The sequence below is a fragment of the Labrus mixtus genome, chromosome 3 (assembly GCF_963584025.1).
Source record: "Labrus mixtus chromosome 3, fLabMix1.1, whole genome shotgun sequence".
NCBI classification, from domain to species: Eukaryota; Metazoa; Chordata; class Actinopteri; order Labriformes; family Labridae; genus Labrus; species Labrus mixtus.
Genome location: NC_083614.1, coordinates 7,954,311 through 7,979,889, shown reverse-complemented (window position 1 = coordinate 7,979,889; position 25,579 = coordinate 7,954,311). Strand labels below are relative to the sequence as shown.

The following is a 25,579-nucleotide window of genomic DNA, read 5'->3' as shown; positions in this document are numbered from 1 at the left end:
CTATACTGATTAGAGCTCTCAAGAACTGCCGTCAATGTTGTTCAGCACCTGTGTGTACAATCGGACTCAAAGCTGATCGTTTGCTCTTACTGACATTGTTTCCTTTATTTTAGATCCTTGCTTGTGTTGTACTTACTCTCTGATGTACGTCGCTTTGGATAAAAGCGTCTGATAAGTGAATTGTAGAATTGTAGAATAAAACATCATATCATTTTTACTTTTAAATTTAACTAAAATAAACCATTTTAGCAAATTTGTTTTTCAGCAGGAAGCTAAGATGTCCATCTTTTGTTTCGACAAGCTATACTTTTGTTGATGATGTCATGGCGTTTTGTAACATGTAGTGTACAACAATGTTAAAAATCAGCCTCAGTTCTGCAGCCAGAGAAAGTTGTGTGCCTAATCCACGTTGTAATGCTTTAAGGGATGTGAAGAGTTTAGAAATACTCAAATGGAATGAGATACCAAGCAAGTAATGAAGCACTTGTGTTCAATTTGTATTGCAGCATTTATCAAGGTAAAAAATACATTTGCACTTTCTAAATGTTGTCATGGCAATGAAAAGGACTTAGGGTCTGGTGTAAAACTGTGTGGTTCATTTATTTCAAGAATGCTGAATTTGTTCACGTCTCTTGTGAACATTTATCTTCACTTTTTGAAATATCTGTGATTTATGAACTTCCTTCTTGTACATCTTTTCAAAAATCAGATTTTTAAGTCTCAGATTTGTGTGTGTGTACAGGCGGATGAACCTTATCTAACTCACTTTATGAATGCACAGTTCATAAATGGCAGAAGGGGAGGCAGAGCCTAATGTGAGTCCAACTGTGTTCGGCTATTAATGTGGCATAAAATTGCATTTTGAGATCTTAAGAGAGGCCTTGATGAGGTATCTGCTGACGGTGCTCGATGGAGTCCTGGTGGTGAAAGTGCAGGTTGTGCAGCAGCAGGTGTTCAGTTCTCTCCTTTAATTGGCTCTCATGTTGCTAACGCACTCCGCAAAGTCTTTGAAGCATCACACCAAGTAGAGACTTCATTAAAACCAAAACTACATAATTGGAAACGCACCATGTGGGAATCCCCTCTCTGTGTTACAATGTATTAAGCTGTGTATAAGATGACCGCATAATTGATGGCTAATTCACTATGTACAGGGATATTGTAAGAGGTTATGTTACTTTGTGTTTCTGCAATGTGTCGAGACATGAATTGGAGAAACAAACTATTGTGTAGTAACCTGAAAGTTTGACTTACAGTATCTAATATGTGAAGGTCAGTCACGATGGAGAGTAAGGTTTAGTGATGATACCGCTGTGATAATAACCCTGATAAACTGCTGTAACTGGTGATTTAACCTCTTAACCTCTCAGCCAGCTCAGCCAGAATGGTGTCCTACTGAAAAGTGTTACCCATCCAGATGTGCTACCAGTCGGCTCTGTGCATACCTGAGCATGTGTGATTTTGGACCTGGAGAATTTTTAGATTGGGGTTATACATCTATCAAGATACACTTCCCCTGAATTATTAAATAATAGAGAACCAAAACTTGCTTTCCATACTCTGACAAAGCACAAATTGTATTTAAAGTTATTATGTACTTGGAGCATTATTTGATTCTATATACTGATAGCCTCTGCTATGGATTTGCACTATGTTGGCATTTTTCGACAAAGCAGCACATCAGCATAGGGGGCATAGTGGTTAGTAAGCGCCCCATGTACGGAAGCTGCAGTCCTCCAAAGGGGGCGGCCCCGGGTTTGAATCTGACATGTGGCTCCTTGCCTGCATGTCTTTGTCATTCCGTCCTCTCTCTCTCTCCCTGATTTCTGACTCTATCCACTATCCTATCTTTGGCAGATGTCAGTCATGATTGCATCTAGACCTAATTTCTTTCTACTTCCCTCTGGCATTTTGGATTTTGTCCACCATTGCAAAAACCTTTTCGTTTAATTAAAACTAACTAAAGACAAATAAAATGTTAGAGCTAACAAGTGTGCTAACAGTCAGTTAGGATATGTATTAGCAAAGCACAACAACAGTTACTACAAATGACATCTACACCTCTCTCATTGATGTTTGCATTTTAGTCTCTGTTCAGTTTTCTTTCACATGTATTTATTTTATTTATGATGTATTTATTAAATTGCAGCAAAGCTACTTAAATTGAAAGCTTCCTTAAATATCTCCTTCAGCTCTGTCCAGACAGCTTGCTATTGGTCAGTTTCACTGATTAGCTTGTGACAAAAGTTCAACTTTACATGGAATATTTTAATTTTTGCCTACTCAAGCAGATAATGAGCTCTTGGCACTTCCACACCAATCCTGCTGAGTCGAGGCTTTTAGACAGGAGTCTGTCTTTTAAGGGGCCATGCAGTTTAAAGGATGAGGACATTTAACAGGCGCCGCTGGTCCAATAAAAGTGACCATTAAGTACCTTTCTGGGAAATGTAAAATACGGTGTTCTGGATTTTGAACCTTTCCAAGGACTAAAGATTGGGATATTGCTGCCTCAGCTGAACTCATCATGACCAGTCCTTTTAAAATGTTCCGTCAGTACATTTGAATCTTTATGATATAACCCTTTAAACATGTTACATATGTTCTTATATGCAACAGTACACAAAATAAAGAGCATTCATTGACATACCAAGTTTACAATGCAGCTGCATGAAGGCAGGTAGAACAGAAACAGTGTAAAATGTTTGGTTCTGATCAGATGTCTTCTTACATTCCACATTTACATCACGTCAGACGGTGCTGTCGTTTCCTATTCCAGCTCAGGGGCTGTGATATAACTTCAAGTCTACTTGGAGGATGAAGTCGTCAAGTTCACATACAATGCTGCTCTGCTTGTTAAAGATTTAAATGCCTTATGTAAGCTTATGAATTCGTCCTCTCTAACCCCAGCTGCTGCTACATAACAGTAAAAAACCTCTTCTAAAATTACAGTAGCAAATTGAGTAAAGATATACAAATGAGCTGATAACTACAAGTCACAAAAATGATGCAACTGTTCATTCAAATGTAAGATTGTAACAATAGAAAAAAAAAAAGAATCAAATCAGGTCTTTTGAAAGACATGGCAACAAACAATGCCGATTCCAGATCTTGGCAGTCCACACAGTCAATGATTAAGACAACACAAGTACAGTACATTAGCATATCCAATTTGAGCTCCATCCTTAACAGCCGATCAGGACTTGAATGAAGAGGCCTTCAAACAAGCCCACTGGGTCTTTATTTACAGCCACATGGAGGCTGTTGAGGGAATGAGGCTGCTGTTGTCAGAAGTGCATGCTGTTTAGCCTTTTTCCTGTTATTGAGGTGGCCATTTGCACTAGAGGTACTTGTAAACTTTATGTACTTTAATTAGGGTATGACGGTAATCAATAGCCGCCTGACACTGGAGAAAAAGCTACATTTAATAGGCTGAATGTCATGGTGAGACATTTGCACAGAGGGTCTGGAATCTGGGAGAATTCATTAAAAACAAACTGGCTGCTAAGAGTAAATGTTACATCATTGCTCTCACATGTAGCATACTTAATGTTTATCATTAGGACTCTTAATTTTTTCAGTTGACTTCATTCAAGATGTACCACGCAAAACTGCTGTTCCTGTTCCTCAATTTCTTTTCTCAGGTCAGTACCAGTCCTTTCTCTTTACGCCTGTATCTGCCTATAAGTGTCTGATGTCTTACTTGTAAGGTTATGATCACTCTCCTGGGCATTGTGAATAACCTCTCAGAGAGGTCCTAACTTGGCTCCAAAAATTATAGCAAGGAGTCGTATCTTAGGAAGTGACTTAGGAACATTTCCAGCAATTCTGAGCAAAGAAGGGACAGAAACTTGTAGATTAGCGAGGAGGTGTGGTTGAGCTGTGATTGGTTGATCCAAAAAAGATAAAAATAAAATTGCTCCTTTTTAAATGGCATAAAAAGACAGTGAAATCAATCAGCTTGATCAAAGAATCTAGGCAGACGTTGGGTATAGGTACAAACTTGTCATAGATACAAAAGGATGAAGAGCTAAAACCAAGCTGAGGTCCTGCAGACCAGCTGAGCTAATAAAAGCAGGAGCTTGGCTCACAGCGTCCCCTAACATCCTGTGTATGCTGAAGAGCTTTTGAGCCACATCATATTAATGTGAGACTGTTGGATTCTAGGGATGCAGGGGCTCAACATCAGTATCGGCCGATATCATCCCTGTTGACAAATATTAATAATGTGGCATGAGCCGATGTCGGCAGCCGATGTTTATTTGTTGAGCCAAATCAATTTAATGCTGACATCTAGTACACCTGACGACTGATTCAGAGAAGAGATTTTTTATTGGGCAGATGAAGTCACCTGTTGGACAAACTCTGATCTGTTTTCACGGTCAAACATGCAAGAAAATTGTGGCATTGTGGGAGTATAACACCAAAAGAAGTCATGAAACAAATATCGGTATCAGTATGATTTTCCGGAATCAGTGCATCTCTATTGAATTCAGTGTTCAATGTTTGTTTTGAAGAGGAGAATCCTCTGTGGATAAATTAGCATCAAGTGGAAACCTTGTGAATGATAAACATTGAGAGGTCATTATTTGATTCTGTACAGTTACCCACTTGCACGCTGTATCTCTCTGTGAACAACAACAAAGCTAGAGAACATGGGTACAGAGATTTGAAAGACAAAATGCACGTTGTCTTTGGGTTTCTCAAAGTGTCAGTTATTTCTCAGCCCGTTGACCTTTGCTAACGACCAGTTTCATAGGTGTTGCTCATGTGCAATATACAGTTTTGTATGTAACTTTTTTAGGGTAGACGTTCTTGTTTCTCATTACATGAGTAGTTTTACTTGGGTTAGTTCTCTGATCATAGCAAGGCCGTTTATGCAATAGCTCTAGTTATGGTTTAATGTCGTCCTTCCCTATTAAATGTATGAAGATGCAGTTTTCTCTGTAAACCCGTTGACCTGTGAAAACACAATTCTATCACACACTGAATGAAAATAATTTACTCCAATGTTAGCTCTGCCTCTGCCTTGGATTTCTTTTTTTTTTGGTTTCACTCGAGCTACTAATCATTTGAATCCCATCATACTCTCCAAAAGCTTTCAGTGTTAACAGCAAAGAGGATGAAAAGATTATGAGGGGGAAGTGTTCAGAAATGCAGAGCTAATTCTGAGATGTAATCAAGAATCTGCCTTGTTAATCACTTCTTTTTAGCCTAACAGAAAATCACTAAATTATTTCAGCCATGAGCGTAACTAAGCTTCCTGCTTCCACTCCAGTAATTAAATTCACACAAACAGACCTGGAGTTGTAACTGAAGATATTCACCAAACCTAAACACTACTCTCTGTTCTGTCTTTAAAGATATTGTAGGTGGGATGTTTTTGTCTCCCTTATAAGCTGGGCTGTAAAAAGTCAGTTATGTAATTCACAGTGCATCATGTTATTGCTTTATACAGACTTTTAAGCTGAATCAAGGTGAGTTAGCGTTCTTCCCCGGGAAATAAATTTGGGGCGTCTCTTCAGATTTAGCTCGTTCCGTTCTCTCCCAGATACTAGTTGAGTGAGACAAAGAAATCAGGACGAGCTGTCTGTCCCTGAGTTTTGAAGCTTTCAGCAGTGACTGAGAGCCCCAGAGAGTGCCGTCTCATGTTGCTCAGCGATCAAGGAGGATGAGTCAGCAGTGAGGACGTTAGATCAGACTCTCCATCCTAATGTTCTGCTCTCTTATAACCACTGATGTAAAGGCATGCTGGGCCAAACACGTATTTATGGGAAGAAAATAGAAATGTAACCACATACTGTATTTTCAGTTTGTTTTATTGCAACTGCTGGGGCTGGAACTATTTTAGATTTTCACAGTTTATTCCTCTCTACAGACTGAAAAATGGTGATGAAATGTTCCCATGCCGGTTAACATGACCTCAAAATATGTTAAATTCCTTGTTTTGTAAGTCTGAAAAAGTGCTCAGCAAAAAGGGCAAAACAAAAATAATTTCCTTATTTCTTTTATTTTTTAATATGAATATTTATCCTGATAGATAATGTGATTTATTTAACCAGACTCTGTTGTACGTCACTTTGCATAAAAGTGTAGAATTGTAGGTTATAAACCCATTGAGATCAAGATCTCTTTCCCCAGGTTGACCTGGCCAACAGGGCAGCAGCACACTTCATAATTAACATTGAATGGATAAGAAACAGTTCACAAACAATCATTTTGTACTCTTAAATGCTGAGTTCAGCTCCTGCAGCTTCATGCTTATAAAATTTGCCTTCATTAGACAACTTAATTTGTAATAGACCGTGACTAAGTAAGTAGAGCTGCTGCCTAAAGTAGAAGAGCTGTGGAGCTAGAGGAGCTCGATGGTGTATTGATAAATTAGTATAAGATCATTAGCATAATCAGTAGCGGCGCATCAGATCCTGCCTCGCCGATATTGATACCAAGTGAGGGCAGAGACCCGTGTAATTAGTCTCCGTGATTAAAAGTCTTTCTGTAAACAATTGTAACTAGGGCCTATTTGATTAACTGTGAATTAGAGACGGATTATGTTTACTGAGGGAGACAGTGCATGCCGATTTTGAGAACTCAGTTACAGTACATGTCTTTCACATGAATAATGAATTGAAATTTGACACAAAGTTAAAAACAACAAATCTGTAATGGCAGCTGCACAAGCAGATGTTGCGTGATGCATCAGGGGGATATGTGGATGATTAGATTCAGATGTAGAAGTCAAGATTGAGTACGTTGATTTATCAGATAACTGTGAGGCAGTCAGGACCATCCAGAGTCTGGTCAGTGTTTCCTGGCAGATTAGACCTAACTGAAACACTCTGGATCTGTTCCACTCGACTTAAAGGGATGTAAGATACCGGCTCCCTGCCAACCGTTTGCACTGATGCTAAATGGATATAAAAGGAGGATGTGATTGATTTCTGCTTGCTTCCCCATTTGCTGCGCTCTCCCGTTCCCTTCATTAGTAAAACCACTGAGGATGAAAAATCTGAAAACCATATACGCCATCTATCAGTGACTCAACTCTGTCTCACCAGCTGTGTGACGGAAACCAAGTGATTTATTCTGGTATATAAAGCCTTATGCTGCTATAATGATGAATACATTATTGAGTTGTTATGAAATTAGTTGGCTGTTTTACAGTTATTTATCAGTTACAAACCACAACACGTCTCCACAATGAAACTGACACTTTAGTTAACAGACATTTCTCAGCATAGGGAAGCAGCAGCTCTTATATTTTGGTACATTTGGGTAAAAAACAAAAGTACTAAAAGGTGGAGTCATATGTTCTTTGCAGCTTGTAAACACAACATTCAAACTGGGCCCCTCCTCCTGGGCTCATGGCCCCCAGAAGTGCACAATCACTACAGGATGTAGTGTGTACGATTACTGCTTGTACCTACACTGCAACCTAGCACACGATAGCACAGGCTAACCGTCGCTGTTTGGCACCAGCCTGTCAAACAGAAAGCAGGCCTAACTATCATTAGATTTTCTCTTCTTTGGTTCTATGTCCATGTCAGTCATGTCCGCCGGTTTGAATTGCATCTTATCGCTGAATTGTATCTACTCCAAAACTCACCAACATGCTGTCATTAGCTCGGGGAAACACACCACCTCCCCGCCCAGAAACGTCCAGAGTCTACCAAAATAAAACAAAACATCAAAATCCAGGCAGAGGACAGGCTCTCTGCAGTTAGTCACCATCACACATGTATGGAGGCCCATAAGTTATGATTGAGCAGCATTACTTTTGTAAAAGTTTATATTTGATTTTTTAGTACAAAACTGTAGACTCCATCTTTTAGACCATATTATTCAGCATTCACTGTAACAACAGCTTGCACTGAATGCATTTTCCTAAGCAGGCATTGAGCAGGAGCACAATGCATCTTCTCTTCCTTTAGCCTCATCACAATATTGATGGTGTAAAGTCAGCTTATTCGCTTTGATCTGTGAAATGTTTGGGTGTGGTTGGATTGGATTGATCGTGCTCTGAAATCGCTTCATGTTTCCATTCAAATGTTACTGCACTGAATGGTACAAGTAGAGACCGTTAAGAGATGAGACGGCATGCAGAGTGTCATTTCCTGTATCTGTGTTAAGTGCAGGTTTCTTCACTGCCACGCCCCTTTAGGAGACTTGGCTGTTGTTGGCTTTCCAAACAGTATAACACAGATCGTGAAGGGCTTGAATGTTGAACAAGGATCTAAAAGTAAAATCTGAAGGAAAAAAATATAGTTTTCCTATTCTTAAAAAAACTAAACTAAAACTATTTTTGGTTTTATCAATCAGTTATAGAGAGTTATATTACCATTTCATATCGTTGGCATAGATTACACTGTATCATCGTTGTTTCAAAAAATCTTTGTTGCAAAGAAATAATCTGCATCAGTTCTGCCACTGAGCCCTGACCACTAACAAGCAGAAGCTTTGTTTGAGGAAACTAAAGCTGTTAGAGCTTCTGGAAAAAGTGTGTGTTAACGTCTCCATCCTCCCCCTCAGTAAAAAGATGATTGAGGAGGTTTTCAAGACATTGAAAATCAAGCAAATGCCATTTTGTAAGACTATCTGTATTTTGGCTTGTTGGTATTCTGTTTCAGTGCTATGCAGATGATGTTCAACTATAAACATCAGAAAAATATCCTGTTTATACAGTAATTGTTCTGCTGTGATTTATTTTGCATCTTTGTATCTCATCAGCCTGTTTTCCCCATGAAATATTTTAAATGAGATATTTCCATGTTGTGTAGACGGACATAATGCCAGCAGAGGCGGCAGCACTGTAATTACATCTGGCCCTGATGCCACGGCTGACCTGGTGGTCACCCCCACACACAGTAATGAGCTCCCTGGGCAGCAGTGACAGCCGTGCCAGAGAAACCATAACTACCACCCCGCTGTTACTTATATTGAGTGTCTGAATGGAGGAAGCCTTTGTCTCTCATTTACAATCTCTGTGTTTTGCTTCTCTTGCAGTTGGAAAAACGTCTCTGATCACACGGTTCATGTATGACAGCTTTGACAACACGTATCAGGTAGGTGCTGGTTCAGACACTGAGAGTGAATATTTTGTCTCTAATGATCAACTTTTATCCTCCATTGCTTCGTCACCTTTTGCAGTGCGTCTTCCATTGATAGTGAAAAGTACAGCTGCACATAAAGAGGTTAAAATTGAGGGAATGAATTCACCCAAAGTAACTGTTAATGTTTGTACTTAGCGAGGAAAGTGTAGCCGACGCTAATGTTAAAACAGACACCTTTGAACTGAACAGCATTAAGAGCATTGCTAGCCCTCAGGCAATCACTTATTTTTCCCCTCTTTTCTTCAAAGCATCCTAATCTCCTCTTCCTAAAAGCAGAATATTGCTTATGCAGCTACAGCTCTCTCATACGGGTCTCTGTTAGCATCTGCAGGCACACAAAAGACCCTTAAATAAGACCCGCAGTGTTATTGCTTTATGGGCACAAAGGATCTACTTACATTAATAAAAAAGGAATTAAAAATAAATCTAACAAAGCTATCCTTCCGCCCATGACATGAAATGTAGAGAATGTGTGTGTGTGTGTGTGTGTGTGTGTGTGTGTGTGTGTGTGTGTGTGTGTGTGTGTGTGTGTGTGTGTGTGTGTGTGTGTGTGTGTGTCGGTGTGTGTGTCGGTGTGTTTGTGTGTTCCTCAGCTCGCTTATTTAGGGAATATACAGTTTTTCACGCAGAGGCTGCGTGCAGTGTGTGAAAAACCATAATCAGATTAACCTGAGAAACACAAAAATAGCTTCAGTGTATGAAAACACTTTTTGAAGGTAACTTTGGTTTTCACAACTTGAAGTAAGAAATGCAACTTCATTTGTGACTTTGTATTTTTCATCATCTCTTGATTATACCATCAGTATATCACTCATTGCATGCACCTAATATCTGTATCCACATATGCACTGATGCAAAATTTTGGGAGGGGGGGGGGCAAAGCAAACTATAGCAGTTTCATTTGGTGCAGACTATCTTAATCACCCCTTACCCATCCCTCATGGTTATATTCTGCAATATTTCTTGCTGTGTTCACACATTGGATCAACTCGAGAATTTTAGGAAGTTTTCAGGAATTTTGTGCATGGTGCAACACAGGTCTTTTAAAAGAAGTACATGTACAGCTTTTTCTGTTAGATTGCAGTCAGTGATATTTAGACAATTAAATTCAGATGCAGTTTGCTTGATAAAAACAACTTATATTTTACTGTTTCACAAGTGTTTGGGGAATTGTTTGCTAGATATTCTTCCTCATCTCCCTTTATGTTGCAAAGTTAAGCCCTATTTGAGTTAATGTTTAAATCTGAAACGCGAATGTTTTATTGAGTCCATTTTTCAACAAAGATGTTAATGTTATCTGGCTCGTGCTTCTCCCATGACACGGTGAGCTGATCGTCTGTCATAGATATCAGTTAATAAAATGTTTAAATGATTTTGACTGCTGCTCAGAGAAATGAAACAAATTGAAAATAGTAGTGTGGCTCCTTTGGAAGTTTCCACTCTAGACTACTAAATTAGATTATATAATATACAAAATTTACACTTTTAAAAACAGCTGTACTTCGGCTTGAAACTGTGAGAAAGTAGAGATCTCAAATGTTGAAAAAAATACTTTGATGTGGCACTAGGCTGAAAATATACAATTAGTAATTTCATTAAAATACATTAATTTAAACTTTAGCACAGGTGAGTCTTAGGGCGCGGTCACACTGGCAATCCATACCGTGCCTAAGCACGCTTCACCCCTAAAGTCCAGTTCATTTGACCAGTGTGACCGCTCTGTACCGTACTCGAGCACGATACACTTCCTTGGCCATGGCACGCTTCGGAGAGGTGTGCTTTACCCGCACAAGCGCACGGGTAAACAATGTGGACAGCCTTCATTATGGAGAAATCCAGAGTGTTCTGTCTGTATCTGACTAAATGACTCAAAGTAAAGACACAAAGTAGCTGTCATGTTGTGCTTAAGCACGGTAACGGACAACATTGCCAGTGTGACCACGCCCTTAGAGGCACAAATGTGTATCTGCACCTCTTCTTATCTGAGTTCACAGTGTTTATTAAAGTTTGAGGAGAAGTTATTTTCATTTTAAAACATTCGTGAGTTGGACAAATCATTTCCATCAGGTATAAAGTTTGCCAGCAGACTTAATGTCAGTCCAACAGAGTTAATAATGTTCTGTAGCCTCCTGCTCTTTCTGCAGCTTCAGTCCCTCAAGCACTAATGTTAATCTGGCCCTGCCTTTAAATCATCTACAGCAGTCTGTCTCTGAAGACAGCCAGCCACACTTCTTGATCTAAGCGCTGCCTTGCTTCTCTATCCTCCTCCAGCTTGACTTTCTTCTCTCTTCACTATAAATATGTATTATTCAAACTTTCTTAACCACCAGGAGTGGAAAATAGTAAATCTGATATTTTATGTTCAATTCATTTTAAGTGGGGTGTTAGAGAAGAACATTGATACCACTCAAAGATTTGTCAGTTGAGACACCACCATCAGTAAATCAGCATAGTTTAGCACAAGTGCAGTACAGGTGAAACCTGTGATATCTTCGGATTAAAGCTGCAACAATAAACCTGCACAAAAATGCACTCCTGAAAATGTCTACAGAATTTCAGGAAGACTGCTCCTGAAATCCTCCTGGTCTGTTTGTTCACACATGCACCTCACAGCAGGAGACTGTCCCTGGGATAGGAGGGGGATCTCAGGTCACCATGTCTCTGGTGAGACATGATATAAAAAAGAAAGATGCAGAAATGGCCAATGAAGCAACAGAGTCCACTATAGAGCTGGCTTTAGCTTGGTGTTTAACAGACAGATATGAGAGTGATATTAAGATTCTGTTCGAACCGTCTGCCCAGAAAGAAAATAAACATATTTCCCAAGAGATCAGTGGAAGCAGCCTCTGCTTTGGACTGAGTGATGAACATGTTCAGCTCGTTATCACTTTCAGTTTCATAATGTTATCAGATTTGCTACAAAGACCTGTCTTCTTTGGACTTGCTGCATCCCGCTAACCCACCTAAAAGAGACGTGTCTCTATTCTTCAGTGTTCACACACGAGTACTGTGCTGTGCTGTAATGAGATTTGGATGGCTCATTGTGTGTGGATTAAGTTGTCTGTGTGCGCTCTGTGATGCTGTGTCCTCTTATATTTCTACATTCACAAGTCATGAAGGACTACAGAAAGACATTTTACACTGACTGTAAGGAGTTTCTTTTTTATGTTGCTGAATCTCTGTGACGCATAAATGTTTCTTTACAGATCTTTGTGACTCAACTTGCTGTGGAACAGGTTTATATTTGAGTAAGGTAGGCTGTAGGATGATAACAGCTGTTTAAACAACATCTTACTTCATCAGTGTCTCAAACGGGGGAATAGGAATTAATGTCTTCAATTTGATTCTTGTCAGAAAGGGCAGATTTTTTTTATCCTGGATGGTAAACACTTGTAGTAGAAAAGAAGCCAAAAGAAGTCCATCCATGGATTGAAATGTAAATGTTGTTTTGATAGCAGAGGGATAAATGTGATGCACAAATACCTGGTCATAAGAGAGACTGGCACTGATGCAAGTATTTCAGAAAAGGACAAAAATTTAATAATTGTATTTTTGCCTGTTTGAAAAGTGAACAAAGCCACCATGATGTCACTCTTTAGTTGGTGGACTGGCATTTTGCAGCCTTGAATTTGGATTTCTTTTTTCTGGATTCTTTTTATTGACTGAGCCAGACATGATCATATTCGGTGTTTCCATAGGGTTGAATTTGTGATGGTAGCTGATTTGGAGCTGTTTATGAGACTTAAAAAGCCAAGGGAGCTCGTGAAGCTTAGCAAACAAGGAAAACAAGTAACCCAGAGTCTCTTCATTACTTTGGCTTGCAGTCCTCTCTGCAGGGAAAATCAATCACTGCTCCCATACACAAGCAACCACGATAAATCCATATACGGTTAATTCTTCAACCTGTTGGCACATTAGGTACGGGGAGAATAGGACCTTTATGGTCAGAGTGTGTGTGTGTGTGTGTGTGTGTGTGTGTGTGTGTGTGTGTGTCTGTGTGTGTGTGTGTGTGTGTGTGTGTGTGTGTGTGTGTGTGTGTGTGTGTGTGTGTGTGTGTGTCTGTGTGTGTGTGTGTGTGTGTGTGTGTGTGTGTGTGTGTGTGTGTGTGTGTGTGTGGGGGGGGGGGGGTTATCAACTTTATATCAGTAATAAAGATAGTGAAGATAGTACTACATGTAAATGTATAGTCTGTGCGCCGAATAATTGATTCAGATTCGGATCTAATGCAAAGCTCATGGAAGCAATTATATACAGTATATATATGTTATTACTTATTTTAGAGTTAATTTATATCGTCCAGTTGTCTCATCATTTTGTACACTGATGCTTTGGCAAAATTGTTCCTGAAACTTTCAATTAAATAAAGAGTTGAATTATATTAAAAGAACTCCCCTATTATATGTTTTGGCTGCAGTGAGATTAATGTCTTTATAAACAAGGGCCTTAATGCATAGAAAGTAAATGCAGCATGACCATTTCCTACATCACTTTCAGAGAGCAGCTCTCTCCTAAGTATTATTACCTGGAGTGAGTGTGGGCGTCTGTTGTCTGCCTGCAGTCCGTCTCACTCCAAGGCCACTGCTGTAACTCCCAACCTGAATGCAGACGGATAAATTACGACTTTGAAATCAAGCAGCCGTCAAAGTGCAGTCATTCTGAGGAGCATCCGGGGGATTGTGATTTTCTACACAGATGGCAAACCTATGCACCGGCCTTGTTTTGATGAGGTCTGGGGGGACAGAGAGCTTTCTTTCCATCCTTGCTTTTTCAGCCATGTCCTCCTGTTGTGAGTGGGCAGGCAGATGCAGGACAGATAGCATCTGCTTATTTAATAACATCCCCATATGCTGTTTAATGTCAGCCTCTGCCCCCCACGCTGTTGTTAAAGCCTGTGCACCAGAGAAAAAACAGCAGCCAGGGAGGAAAATGAAAATATTTTTGTGAAAAACAAATTAACGACTAAATCCACTGTCAAACAAAACAGCCACCATGTTCCCTTCTTCAGCTAGCCAGGATTAATGATTCTTTTATGGGCACCATAACCTCTACTTTGTAGCCATAGATCAAGCTCAGTGTCTCCTAAATGTGTTTTTGCATGCTGCCTCCCCTTCCCCCCGTGTCTTCTTTTGCCTCTCTAGCTCAGTGACAGGTAGGGCTGTAAATGATTTTGCAGTTTTTTTCCAGTTCATCTCCCGAGACCTTTGAGTATTAATTAAAATGCTGAATGCATTGGCTTGGTTTGAGTGTTTATGCCGCTGCTCAGAGGGGGAGGCTGGATTTTCTCAGTGAGGGTGGAAAAGATGCAATAAATGCGAGCCTGCAGGAGGTTTTTTGTCCCGAGGAGCAGGTTTCTGAAGTCGAGGTTTCCTGGATGAATCACTGCATGTTGTTTTCATGTACGTCAAGCTTTTTAATTTTGAGCAGATTCAGCTCAACCCTTTGAAGGAAAAAAACAGCAGTATATTTAGAGACCGGCGAGGGCCATCAGAAAGATGAAACCGAGCGTGGTAGTGCACGGCTTTAGTCAGCAGGAGGATGACTAAGGCCAGATTTGCTGCCTCTAAAGCAGCAGACTCCCATCAAGCAACCAGTCAGCCAAGAGAGACAGAGGCAGGCGTCCTCACTGCCTGGCAGCACATGCTAAAGGGCTCACAGCCCTCCAGAGGAAGAACGCTTCTGTCAGCTGTGGTGGAGCTGTCACTCATTCCTGGCCACCAGGCTGTGACGGCATGTGTCTGATCTGCTCAAATACTCCACGACTTAGTGTATAGCAACTGGTGGATCTGATTTATTGGACTTTCTGAAAATTACTAAAATGTTGCTCTTTGAGTGAGGTTTTTACTGGTCAAAAACATATAAATTAAAGTTAAAGAGAAATCATATTTAAAAATATATATAAGGCCTGAGACTGCTGGTCAGCATTATCTGTCTGCAAACAATTTCCTACATAATATAATTGTTATCTAATCTAATATGCATCCATTACCCCCCCCCCCCAATCGAGGAAACACAAACTGAAACCATCATTGCTGGTAGTATAAGTTTATTATCGATGGGACATTTTCTTGTAAACATTCTAAACAATCAGAGTGTTCAGCATTAAGCTGTAGGAAACTTTAAATTGTATTCTTGCAGCTCTCAGCCTCTGTTATCTCCTCCAGCTTTAGAGTTTCCTTTATTTTAGTCACTGCAGAGACACACAATCTGTGAGCAGGGTTGGAAGATTGCTTTAGTCTTAACATAATGATGTAGTGGGTTTGCAAGCAAGCAGCAACCTCTGGTGTTGAAAAATGACACAGAGAAATGTGTAAGTGCAAAGTCCTGCAGTTCATCGAGTGTCCGCCTGAGGCTGGCTGCAGAAGCACCAGGAGTCACGTACACGCCCATTCAAAGAAGGCTGTCTCTACAGAAGATATACATGTTTACAGCCTGGTACAAGGAAAGAAATCAGTCTGATTAGCTCATGTCTCGATCGGCACACACTATACGGGGGGTGACGTTTTTGATAACTAGGATTAGTTATTTACAATAAGGCGCATAGCTCAATTTATTTACAGGTAGGTGCGATGTAACAGTTTGTCAGGAGGCTTAAAACCCGCTGCAGCTCTCAGCCTGTTGTTAGGTTGACTGAAAATTAGAGTTACGTGTTTTTATGATGTTTTGGATGCAATGTATTTAGCCTGATTTACTGTACAGCACTTTGGTCTGCCTCGGCTGTTATAAATGTGCTATATAAATAAAGTTGACTTGACTTGACTTGACTTGACTTAGAGTGAGACAGCATTTCCAGCATGGTGGCCCCCATGGATGGGACTCTGAAGCCTCCTGCAGCAACAGATGGATGACGTCACTCTTGCTTCATCCATTAATATTTACAGGCTATGGTTGCAACAAGTCAACCTTTAATAAGCTTTGACACAAATGAATTGAGTTAAATAGACCTAATTATGAGTCTGCACTGGTACTAGTCATTACTGTGAGTAGTGCTACACATGCAGCGTGTGGTAATTGTTATGTTCTTCATTTATTAAAACCACAGCCCGCGGCGGCCTGATGAAGGAGGCATGTTCACAGGCTGATCTCTTTTCCTGTTGTGCGGGCAGAAAAATTCAAATTCATCAGATTTTTAGAGATCACAAAGCTTTCTCTTAAATACGACGCTGTGAGCTAAATGCCAGTGTGCTCACTGTGACTAAAGGTCCAGTGGTTTAACAGGGTCCCTGCCAGATGGAGGACCTTGGAAGTCCTGTAGGGAGCAGCAGTATCAGTAGAAGTGTTCAGATTCTTATCTAACATAAAAGCAGAAATAAAAACCCTGGATTCATACTGTAAGATACTGGCAGTGGTGTTTCTGTTTGGTCTTAAATGAATTATCGTGTTTGGGTAAACATGATCTGATTTAGTTTTTACTGCAGACCTCATGCTGGGTGGCCTCCTCCAGATGAATCAGGAGTAACTGTGAAGCCTTTGCACAGTTTAAGGAGGTGACCTCATGCTCACTGGAGTACTCGTGCTTACATGGGATTTTGTGAGTTTCCAGATTGTTTTATGTTTGTTCAATTTAAGTGTCGGATTAATTCAACTCCTGCTGCCACCTTTAGTCAGATTGTTTTTCCACAGGTCAAGGTGACATTTTTAAACATGTTGTTTAACCTGCCCTTCACTCCAAAGCGTAAAGCCTTGGGGTTTAAAAAGAAAAGCATCACATCCTTACCTCAGAAAGCTTTGACCTCATATTACTCATATTACTTGTATTAATTGGCATATCTGTGGTAACTATGGAAACATGAAGATAAAAGAAGTGGATATTTGAGATAATCATTGAAATGCAAATCTTAGTTTTGCCTGCTGACATGCTGTAGTTAAAGGGATACTTCAGCCATTTGCATTAATCTTTGTATCATTAGAAACCTGGTAGTATTTTTGAATGGTCGTGTATCCCGCCCTCATTTTCCCCTGAGATGGGAAATCTTTGTATTAAGTCTGAAAAGGAGCTTCCAGTGACGCAAAAATCGTAATTTTGCATCACCAGAAACTGTTGCTGTTAGCGGAGTGAAACTACAACGCTAGTTCCTCATATTTTCGACCACTGAAGCTACAGACCAATCACACATCAGTGGGTGGGAACTCACTCCCAGAATCGAAACTTAACGTCCGCCATATTGTTTGGTAGCTATGCTAACAGGCTCTATGGAGAAAGCTGATAATGGCAAAAAAATATAAATATAATGGCGAGACGGCTGCTGCCGACAGGCCGGTCTTGTGTCTTGGCCGCCGCCGGGGCCGCTGCTGGCCGCTGCTGGCCGCCGGGAGTGGCCTGCGGTGCTGTGCATTCTGGGATTTGGTGTCTTTCATCCACATGAGCCAAAAAGGCACCAACTTCAAAATTAATTTTACATTTCTACTACATATATGACCCAATGTCAATACAGATTCATGTTTCAACGGGTGAACTATCCCTTTAACTATACTTCATTTAACTTTGATTCTTCTTATTTGTGTTGCTTGCGTCATTTAGTGTGTACATTATTTCCTCTCTTTGCTGAAAAAAACCCCCAAAATCTCCAAATTTCCTAAACATCCTGTCAAAATCAATCTAGTTCAAGATGATCTGACCTGGGAAAAAATATATTAAAACTATATTTAGTAAAGAAGAATACTTTCAAATGTAATGTGAGTGAAATCCTTCAGATCTTAAGAGCATTTCATCTCTGGTAGTGTGTGTGTGTGTGTGTGTGTGTGTGTGTGTGTGTGTGTGTGGAGGGGGGGGGGGGGGGGGCAATGATGTGCGCTGATTAAAAATGAAAAAGGAATATGAATAATTTCTGCTGATCTAATATTTTCATGTATATCTGTCTGTGTGGAATTCTATATTTAAAACTGGGGCCTGAAAGAGTCTGCAGCACCTCTGATACTCCTGCTACCACCGAGCTATCTGTTTGTGTTATCGGTTCAGATCAGCAGTTGTCAACGTTAACTCAGGTGTCGTTTGTCATTTTATGGGCTTTTATGAGTGTTGTGGGTCAAAGAAAGGAAGAATTTTTACAATTGAATGTGATAGCAACGCTCATCAATCATCTTATTTTTCATTTATATCCTATTGAATACAATAAGATCACAAGAAAAGGAGGTTTTGTTGGATGTAGAAAGGTATTTTTTGCCTATAAAGTAGCAATTGTAGCTGATGTTTATCCTCTTAACTCTTTCCATGATGTTAACTTTGATGTTCATGATTGAAGGTCAATATGTAACAAAGTCGAAGAGGTTACAAAGTCGCGAGCTGCTCATTTTAACATCCTGAGGCAAAATTGACCTCTTTATTGTCTCATATTATTAAAAAAATACAACTAATACTTGTAAAAAACAAGAATTTGAGCACAAAATGCTAGAAGAGCCGACAGAGAGCTAACTTTAAGAACAAACACATAAAGTTGTTGAATACTTTCAGAGCGTAATCTGCAGTAATGAATAGGGGATTTATTTTGGAAGTTCCTGTAATCCACCTTTCTGTTTGGGGGCTGATATTTTTATTTCACTTGCTGTAATCTTGTATCCGGTCTGTGCTTTGAGTCATTTGAGGCTGTCTATTTTCAGCCTCACAGTGTCTGATCTGACCGAGTGTAAAAGAGGAGTATAAATGACGTCCTGTCCTCGTGCCAGACTCTCTGAGTGAGTCCACTGTGGTAGCTGGCATCGCCAAGGAAACAAGTGCGTGATCGAGCTGCTGATGCCCAATTCTGTCAAAGTGGGCAGTGGGCACCCTGCTGGGCTGCCTTAAATAGAAAACACAACTGATGCACCCACCTGCTTCAATATAGTTGGGTAAAAATGGGTCAGATATACTAAACTCACTAAACTGCAGAGTCTCAGCTGAAGTGCATCTACCCTTGAATTTCAAATAATGCCTTTCTAACGTCAATGGATCAACATTGTCCGGCTGGGAGGGGGATAAAGACACACCGTCTCACTCCTTCATGCCGTTACCATAAGCCACAACATCATACAGTCCATGCAACACACATACACATAAACTGAAGAGCAAGTTTAGCTAGGTCATGTAGCCATACGCTACGGCTTAAAAAGCAGTGATGACACTTTTGTTACAGAAATGTTACTTTGAGTCGAGGACTTCTCTCCTCCTGTAAGCCTCAACCTTGGCAGTCCAGAGCTGTATCACTTTGAAAGTCTGAACCATTAGCACAGGGAGCAAAGCTCAGACAGCCGATGAAGAGGATAGAGAGGGGCAGGGGAGGATGGGGGACGTCCCTTAATGGTAGACGATGCCCCCTGGAGGATTTGAATGTTATGACTTTAACATTTCTTAAACAGATAGCCTCGTTTTTTTTACACTTATCAGTTATAATCAATCCTTGCAATTCTCTCAATCCACTGTACTCCCCACAGTTTGCTAAGTCCGATGATGTAGTCTTTATAAGGCTTGTTCATGAAAACTGCCACAACAAGTGTCACCAGCCTCCAGATCAGCCAATAGAAAAATTATATTGCAGAAGCCGGGTTTCAGCCTGTAGAGGGCAGTGGTTATGCAAAGTCTAACACGATAGAATTTAAATACATTGTACTCAAATCTCAAGATTTGTACGTGAATTGATCCACAACACCACTTAATACCCACATACTTAGGTTTTTAGGATTGAGTTACTCTTTAAATAAAGGGAGGTGTATCCCCCACAGATGGCTAATTTCCCTGTCGGCCATCTAAGTTATGTTCTCCAGCTTGTCAATGCTGTTTTCAGGTTTTGGGTCGCACATGCCTTTAAGCATCTGGATGGGGACTGCTGTGTTATCCTGGGTCAGTCTCACACACACTACATCGTCTCCTCAAACATACATCAAACATCTGGACACACAACATGAAAGAGTCGCATACCGCTCACCATCTGCCATAAAAAATATCTCAGCCAAACTCTCCTGTTTCTTACAATGCATCTTTTTTTACTCCTGATCAGATTTTAGATGCACACTGCCTAATTATGAAAAGTTCCAACTAGGGCTCGACCGATAGGGGAATCAGATACCGATACTTCAGCCGATATATTTCTTTCATCTGTGTCCGATCTTTAGACATAAATAGATTTAGATAAACTAACGTTTATTGTGGTGAGTCCTCAAATGCAGTAATCAAACACTTGATTAGTTAAAAAGATATATAACATAGACAAGATGATCACTCAAGTGTAAAGTAACCTCTTGAGAGTAACACTCTGGAGAGTGATAATGCTTGTTGTAATCCATATAGCGCCCTCTGCTGGTGAAAGAGAACTGTTAGTGTAATACAATGAAACTCAAATGAAATGCTTTTTGACTGGTGAATAAATCTAGTAATATGATTGCGGATGCGGATTGGCTCTAGTTCCAACACATTGTACTTGACAGCAAAACACTAATAGAAAAGTATTCACTAAAAATGAATTTTATAAAATTACATTTGTGTTTCCATGAACTGTATTTTTTTACTGAAAAGAAAGAAGGCTTGTTTTTGTCGGGGATTTGTATAGAGTTTGGAGATCTTTTTATTCTTACAGTTTCAAGGTCAGGAAACTATTTGAATATGAGCAAAGTCCTCTCAAAAGTCTGGATTTTAAACTTTGAATGATACTCATAAAAACATTTGGCATTTCAATCTAAACAATACAATAAAAAAAAAGATGTCTTTAATATTTAAATTTAAAACCATCCAGTTGTTCTGTTTTTATGATGATGTCAGACGTGGACCAGCTCGGCTCGAGTGACTGACAAAGGCGTTAAATAGTCCTGATCAAAACAGACAGTCAAACTAACATGAACAGCTGGTAAACTATTATACTGCCAGTATACATGAGTCTCACTGGATACATTGACTTGTCAGGCAGTTCTAGTTTCCTTGAGGTATCCTTAAAGTGCTTAGAACCCTATGAGCCCTATGAACCGTACATTGTGAGATCTGAAGTTGATAGTCTCATGTTGAAATGAACAGATCTGCAGTTGGACATGGGTTAGTAGCTTTTGGTTTGCCTGATCTTGAAAATGATTTGATGTCAGGCAGCAGAGCAGAGAGCCGTTGGGCTTGGCTGAGGAGAGTAAACATGTCTGAGAGAAGGAACACAATGCCATCTGCCTTTTGACACAAGAAGGGAGCGATCACATGATACATTTGATAATACTAGATTGTGAGAGTTGTAAACAGACTTTTTGAGCGTACATATCTAAGTATATAAAGTTCTATTGAAGTTGAATATTTGCAGATTTGAATATATATTTAATTTTCTGATCTGTTAACAGACATTAGAAACTGTTGAATCAACAAACTTGGGGCAGTAGATCAGTCTGTAGGGAATTGGGTTGGGAACCGGAGGTCACCGGTTTTGCACATTGAAAGGACATTTATTTTATTTTTTTTAACCTTTTTGTCATATTTTTTGATCCAAATCATTCTGGGCTTGATTGTATGGAAAGTAACGTTGTTTGACTTTGAAGTTTGAAAAGGTTAGCATGAATCAAAAACAATGTTATTAAAGTATTAAACTCACTGAATAAAAGCAGCAACTCGTGCTTTGTGGGAAGTAAAATAAATACATTTTGTCAATGAAGTCTTGTCACTTTGAAAAGAGAAATGTGAACAGCTTTTTTTGGCTAAAGTAACCATCACACATTTACTTAATGGTCTACCTTTTCAGCAATATGTTCCACAATTATATCTGACACTTTAAATATCAGAGGCATTGGGCGCTGGTACCCTAGTGGTTAGTGTGTGCGCCCCATGTACGGGGGCTATAGTCAACTCCGATCTGTGGTTCTTTTCTTTTTTTCTCTCTCTCTCTCTCCCTGATTTCTGACTATCCACTGTCCTATCTCTAAAATAAAGGCACAAAAACTTCCAAAATTAAAAAATTAAAAAAAATCAGAGGCAGAAACGAGCACACTTGGAAGTGGAAGTTCATTATTGGGCGTATTTGCCCCAAAAGGCTTCATGTAACAGCTTCTAACTGAGTATTTGTCTCAAAATGTTTTGTTGCAGCCATTATTGCACAGCTACAGTAATCTACTGGAGCAATTCTACTTGTATCTTTAAGTCATGTAGACCTCAAAATATATAAACAAATGGCACAGGTTTGAAAAAACAAATACAGTTTTTTCCTGTGAATTTTACATAAGTCAGACCCTTAGTAAACACTTTGTTCTTTGCTTTCTGTGACATTGACAGTGATGTTGATCGAGTGATATTTTCTTCTTCTTTTTTTAACTAGGCCACAATTGGAATCGACTTCCTGTCGAAAACCATGTACTTGGAAGATCGAACGGTAAGAACCTGCAGTTACTGCTGTACAATGTCATGACAGAGATGTTAGATGTTTGTAATGTGTTCGCAGTGTTAAAACTCCCCCCCCGTTCATCACTACAGTAATGCATGCACTGACATCGGTGACTAATGCTGCATGGCATCTCTTTACCGTGTGATATGTAGATGAGGACAGTCAAACCTGCCTGCATGTCTGTTTATCTCAGAGATCATTCACAGAGCAGTGTGACCTTGAAGTCAGCGTCAGGAGTCCACATATAAATAATGCCTCAGTGTGAATATGTACTGTGTATTCTTACTACACGTGTATATGTGTGTTATGTAAGTGTGTGTGTGTGTGTAGGGAGCTGACTGTTCGCAGGCTCTCTGATTATCTGAATAATCTCAGCCTCCTCAGCTTTCTCTCTCTGAACCACAGGTGAGGTTGCAGCTCTGGGACACAGCGGGACAAGAGCGCTTCAGGAGCCTCATCCCCAGTTATATACGCGACTCCACTGTGGCCGTGGTGGTCTACGACATTACAAGTCAGTACCGCTCACTTAATCTAATAATTTAAATTATCACACTAATCTGCTGAGTCTTTATTGTCCGACTAGTTCAATCAAACGTGCAACACAGATTATCTTTTAACACACTAGCGTTGTCTATAACATCGATGGATCAAGTAGATAGCAGGAGTGTTGCTCATCCTAAATGTGTGTTCAGGCCAAAAGCTTAATGACTTATACAAAGAAGATGCAAAGACATTAATGAAAACATGAAGAGATGTGACACTGCACTAGGTGATGAAACCAGGAACATTTTCTTGAGACTTTTCTCACAAATTTCTGTGACATTGTTGAAGAGTTTCAGCACTTCAATACTCCTAATGTCCTGACATTAAATCAGAAATGATCAAACCAAACCCCCAATCACAAAGTCTTTGGGTTTGTCTTTTGTACAGGACTAGCAAAGAATGAATTTAGTCTTTCAAAAAATCCACATCATGATGTAGTTATTCCAAAATCATTTCAATCTCTTCACTGCGTACGTATCACAGCAAAAACATATTTGTTTTGTTTCATACCCCTGTGCTGTGGTACAGCAGATTTCATCAGACACTACCTCTATATATATATATTGTTCGGTGGGGGATGTTTCTATAGTAGATGATAGATGATGAAATTGGGAAACAGACTGTGGATCATCTTAGATTTATTCAGCCATAGTCAGACAACACAGAAACACAACACACATGGCTGACAAAGTGTAGACCATCACTGACCCATGCTGACCAAGATCTCACAATCATTGACAATCACTGGCAAAGTGGCAGAATGGCAAAGTCTTCATCTTCACAGTGTTGATTATATTCTGAAGGTACAGCCCACAAATTCCTGGCTGCTTCGGTTCATCTCTAAAAGGCTAGAAAGAAGACATCACCTTGACTCGTAAATATCAGACATTTACATTTCTTCAGTCTCATGGTCACATTTCCTTTTCAGCTCACAACAGACACTTGCCTCCAATCCAAATATAAATCTGCTGCGGTGAGGTCTCTTACACATATGTATTACAGCTTCACAAACCTAAAAGAAGAATTACTCTTAGATGGTTTACACAATTTAAAGATATATCCACAAAATTATCAAGATGAATGAATTCATGAAAATACGTACTAACATACAGTATATCAAAGCAAAACGTATTAAGTTGAGGTTTATACCTCTTGACTTATGATTTGGTGGGTACAGTGAAACGTCCACTAAAAGAAGCACAGATGGACAGGTGCTAAACAGCTGAAACAGAGTGTGGGTAGTTGATGTCCCACCAGAACATCCTGGTACTGACCCGACCTAACAGATCATCAGACTGGGCACACAGTTCAACCAAAAGGTGTGGAAACAACAGGCAGCAAGGAGCAGTGTGCACCTTTTGGAGGATATTATGAACCCAGATAAGGCAGAGTTTGATCTTCCAACATAAGTACATAAGGGTGAACACTCTTAAATCCAACAGTTAAAGGCTAACACTGTTTCACTATTTTGGTCTGAACATGTAGTGATGAATATTTCTCATTATCCATATGAGAAAGTGACATCCTGTCAGTAGGTTCTGTTTAATCTATAAATGACCAAGACATCGACTGTTACACTGCTACCTAGGAAGTGAAATTTATTCTTCAGTTAAGATCAAATATGGGGTAAACTCACCCAGAACCATTACCTGTTTTTTTTCTACCCTGAAAGAGATGAGAGATCTGTGTCGTTAAACTCCAAATCCAAGAATAAAATACGATAAGTCTGCAAGAAATCACCGTGGACATAACAAGGTCGAAGGGATTTCACAGGAGCTTTATCATGTTACAGAGCTGGAGGTGTGCATTATAATGGATTTATTATGTAATTTTAATGTTCTATACAGTGCAGAGGCATCTAATATCTTAAGGTTTGTTTAATAAGGTTCACTGGATGGGCTTTTCTCTTCATTATTTCTTCTTGCAACTGTAATTATCCCTACAATATTCAACCTGGACTCAAGTACCCAAGACCTGAACTGAGACTCGTACAGCTTTGAGTCGACTTTTTTTTAAATAGTCAATCCTGTCTGGGTTAGCTCCCATTCTGTAACAGCAGTCTGTTCATCTTGATAGTGTAGTACAGAGTGGATCCAAATAAAGCTGTGACAGTAAAGTAGAAAAGGTAAAAAGTTTGAGGTTGTGAAACAAGGGCGTCTATACAGGGGTCTGGACACACATCTGGCAGTGAAACAAATGAAAGATGAAAACCCATTAATAAAGTTTTGTATTTGATATAAAACAAAATCTCTGGTGCTTTAGGGACACTGGTTTAGCTCAGTTCGTAGAGCATCCAACTTGATAAAAAATGTTTACACAAGAAACCAGTTGAATTTTTAATTAACAGCTTTTTAGCGTTAAATAAACAGAACCAAGTGAACAAAGTGCAGAGTCTGTGTAGTCAGACGTATACATATCAGGTATACCGTATATATGATGTTTTTATGTAAAGTCTCTGAAGCAGCTTCCTGAGCTTTCAATCTGTCATTTTTAAGTCCTCAATTCTCCCTGCAAGGCAAAACATTTGATCCATTTTACATCATCAGATTATACATTATGTCTGTTAGACAAACAGGAAGTGTGTCAGTGTGTGTGTAAGTCCAGTTAAATATGTTGATG

General features: G+C 39.7%; 1 protein-coding gene across 2 annotated transcripts in view; it reads left to right on the top strand.

Moving 5' to 3' along the window:
• rab6ba (RAB6B, member RAS oncogene family a) overlaps window positions 1–25,579 on the top strand; it is a 60,891-nt gene that overhangs the window by 15,621 nt on the left and 19,691 nt on the right. The window contains exons 2-4 of one of the 2 annotated variants that reach the window (XM_061030537.1): window positions 9,001–9,059; window positions 22,352–22,405; window positions 22,802–22,928. In XM_061030537.1, the coding sequence (XP_060886520.1) occupies window positions 9,001–9,059; window positions 22,352–22,405; window positions 22,802–22,928 (240 nt within the window). The remainder of the gene's footprint in view (window positions 1–9,000; window positions 9,060–22,351; window positions 22,406–22,801; window positions 22,929–25,579) is intronic. The other variant, XM_061030538.1, reaches the window with a different exon arrangement.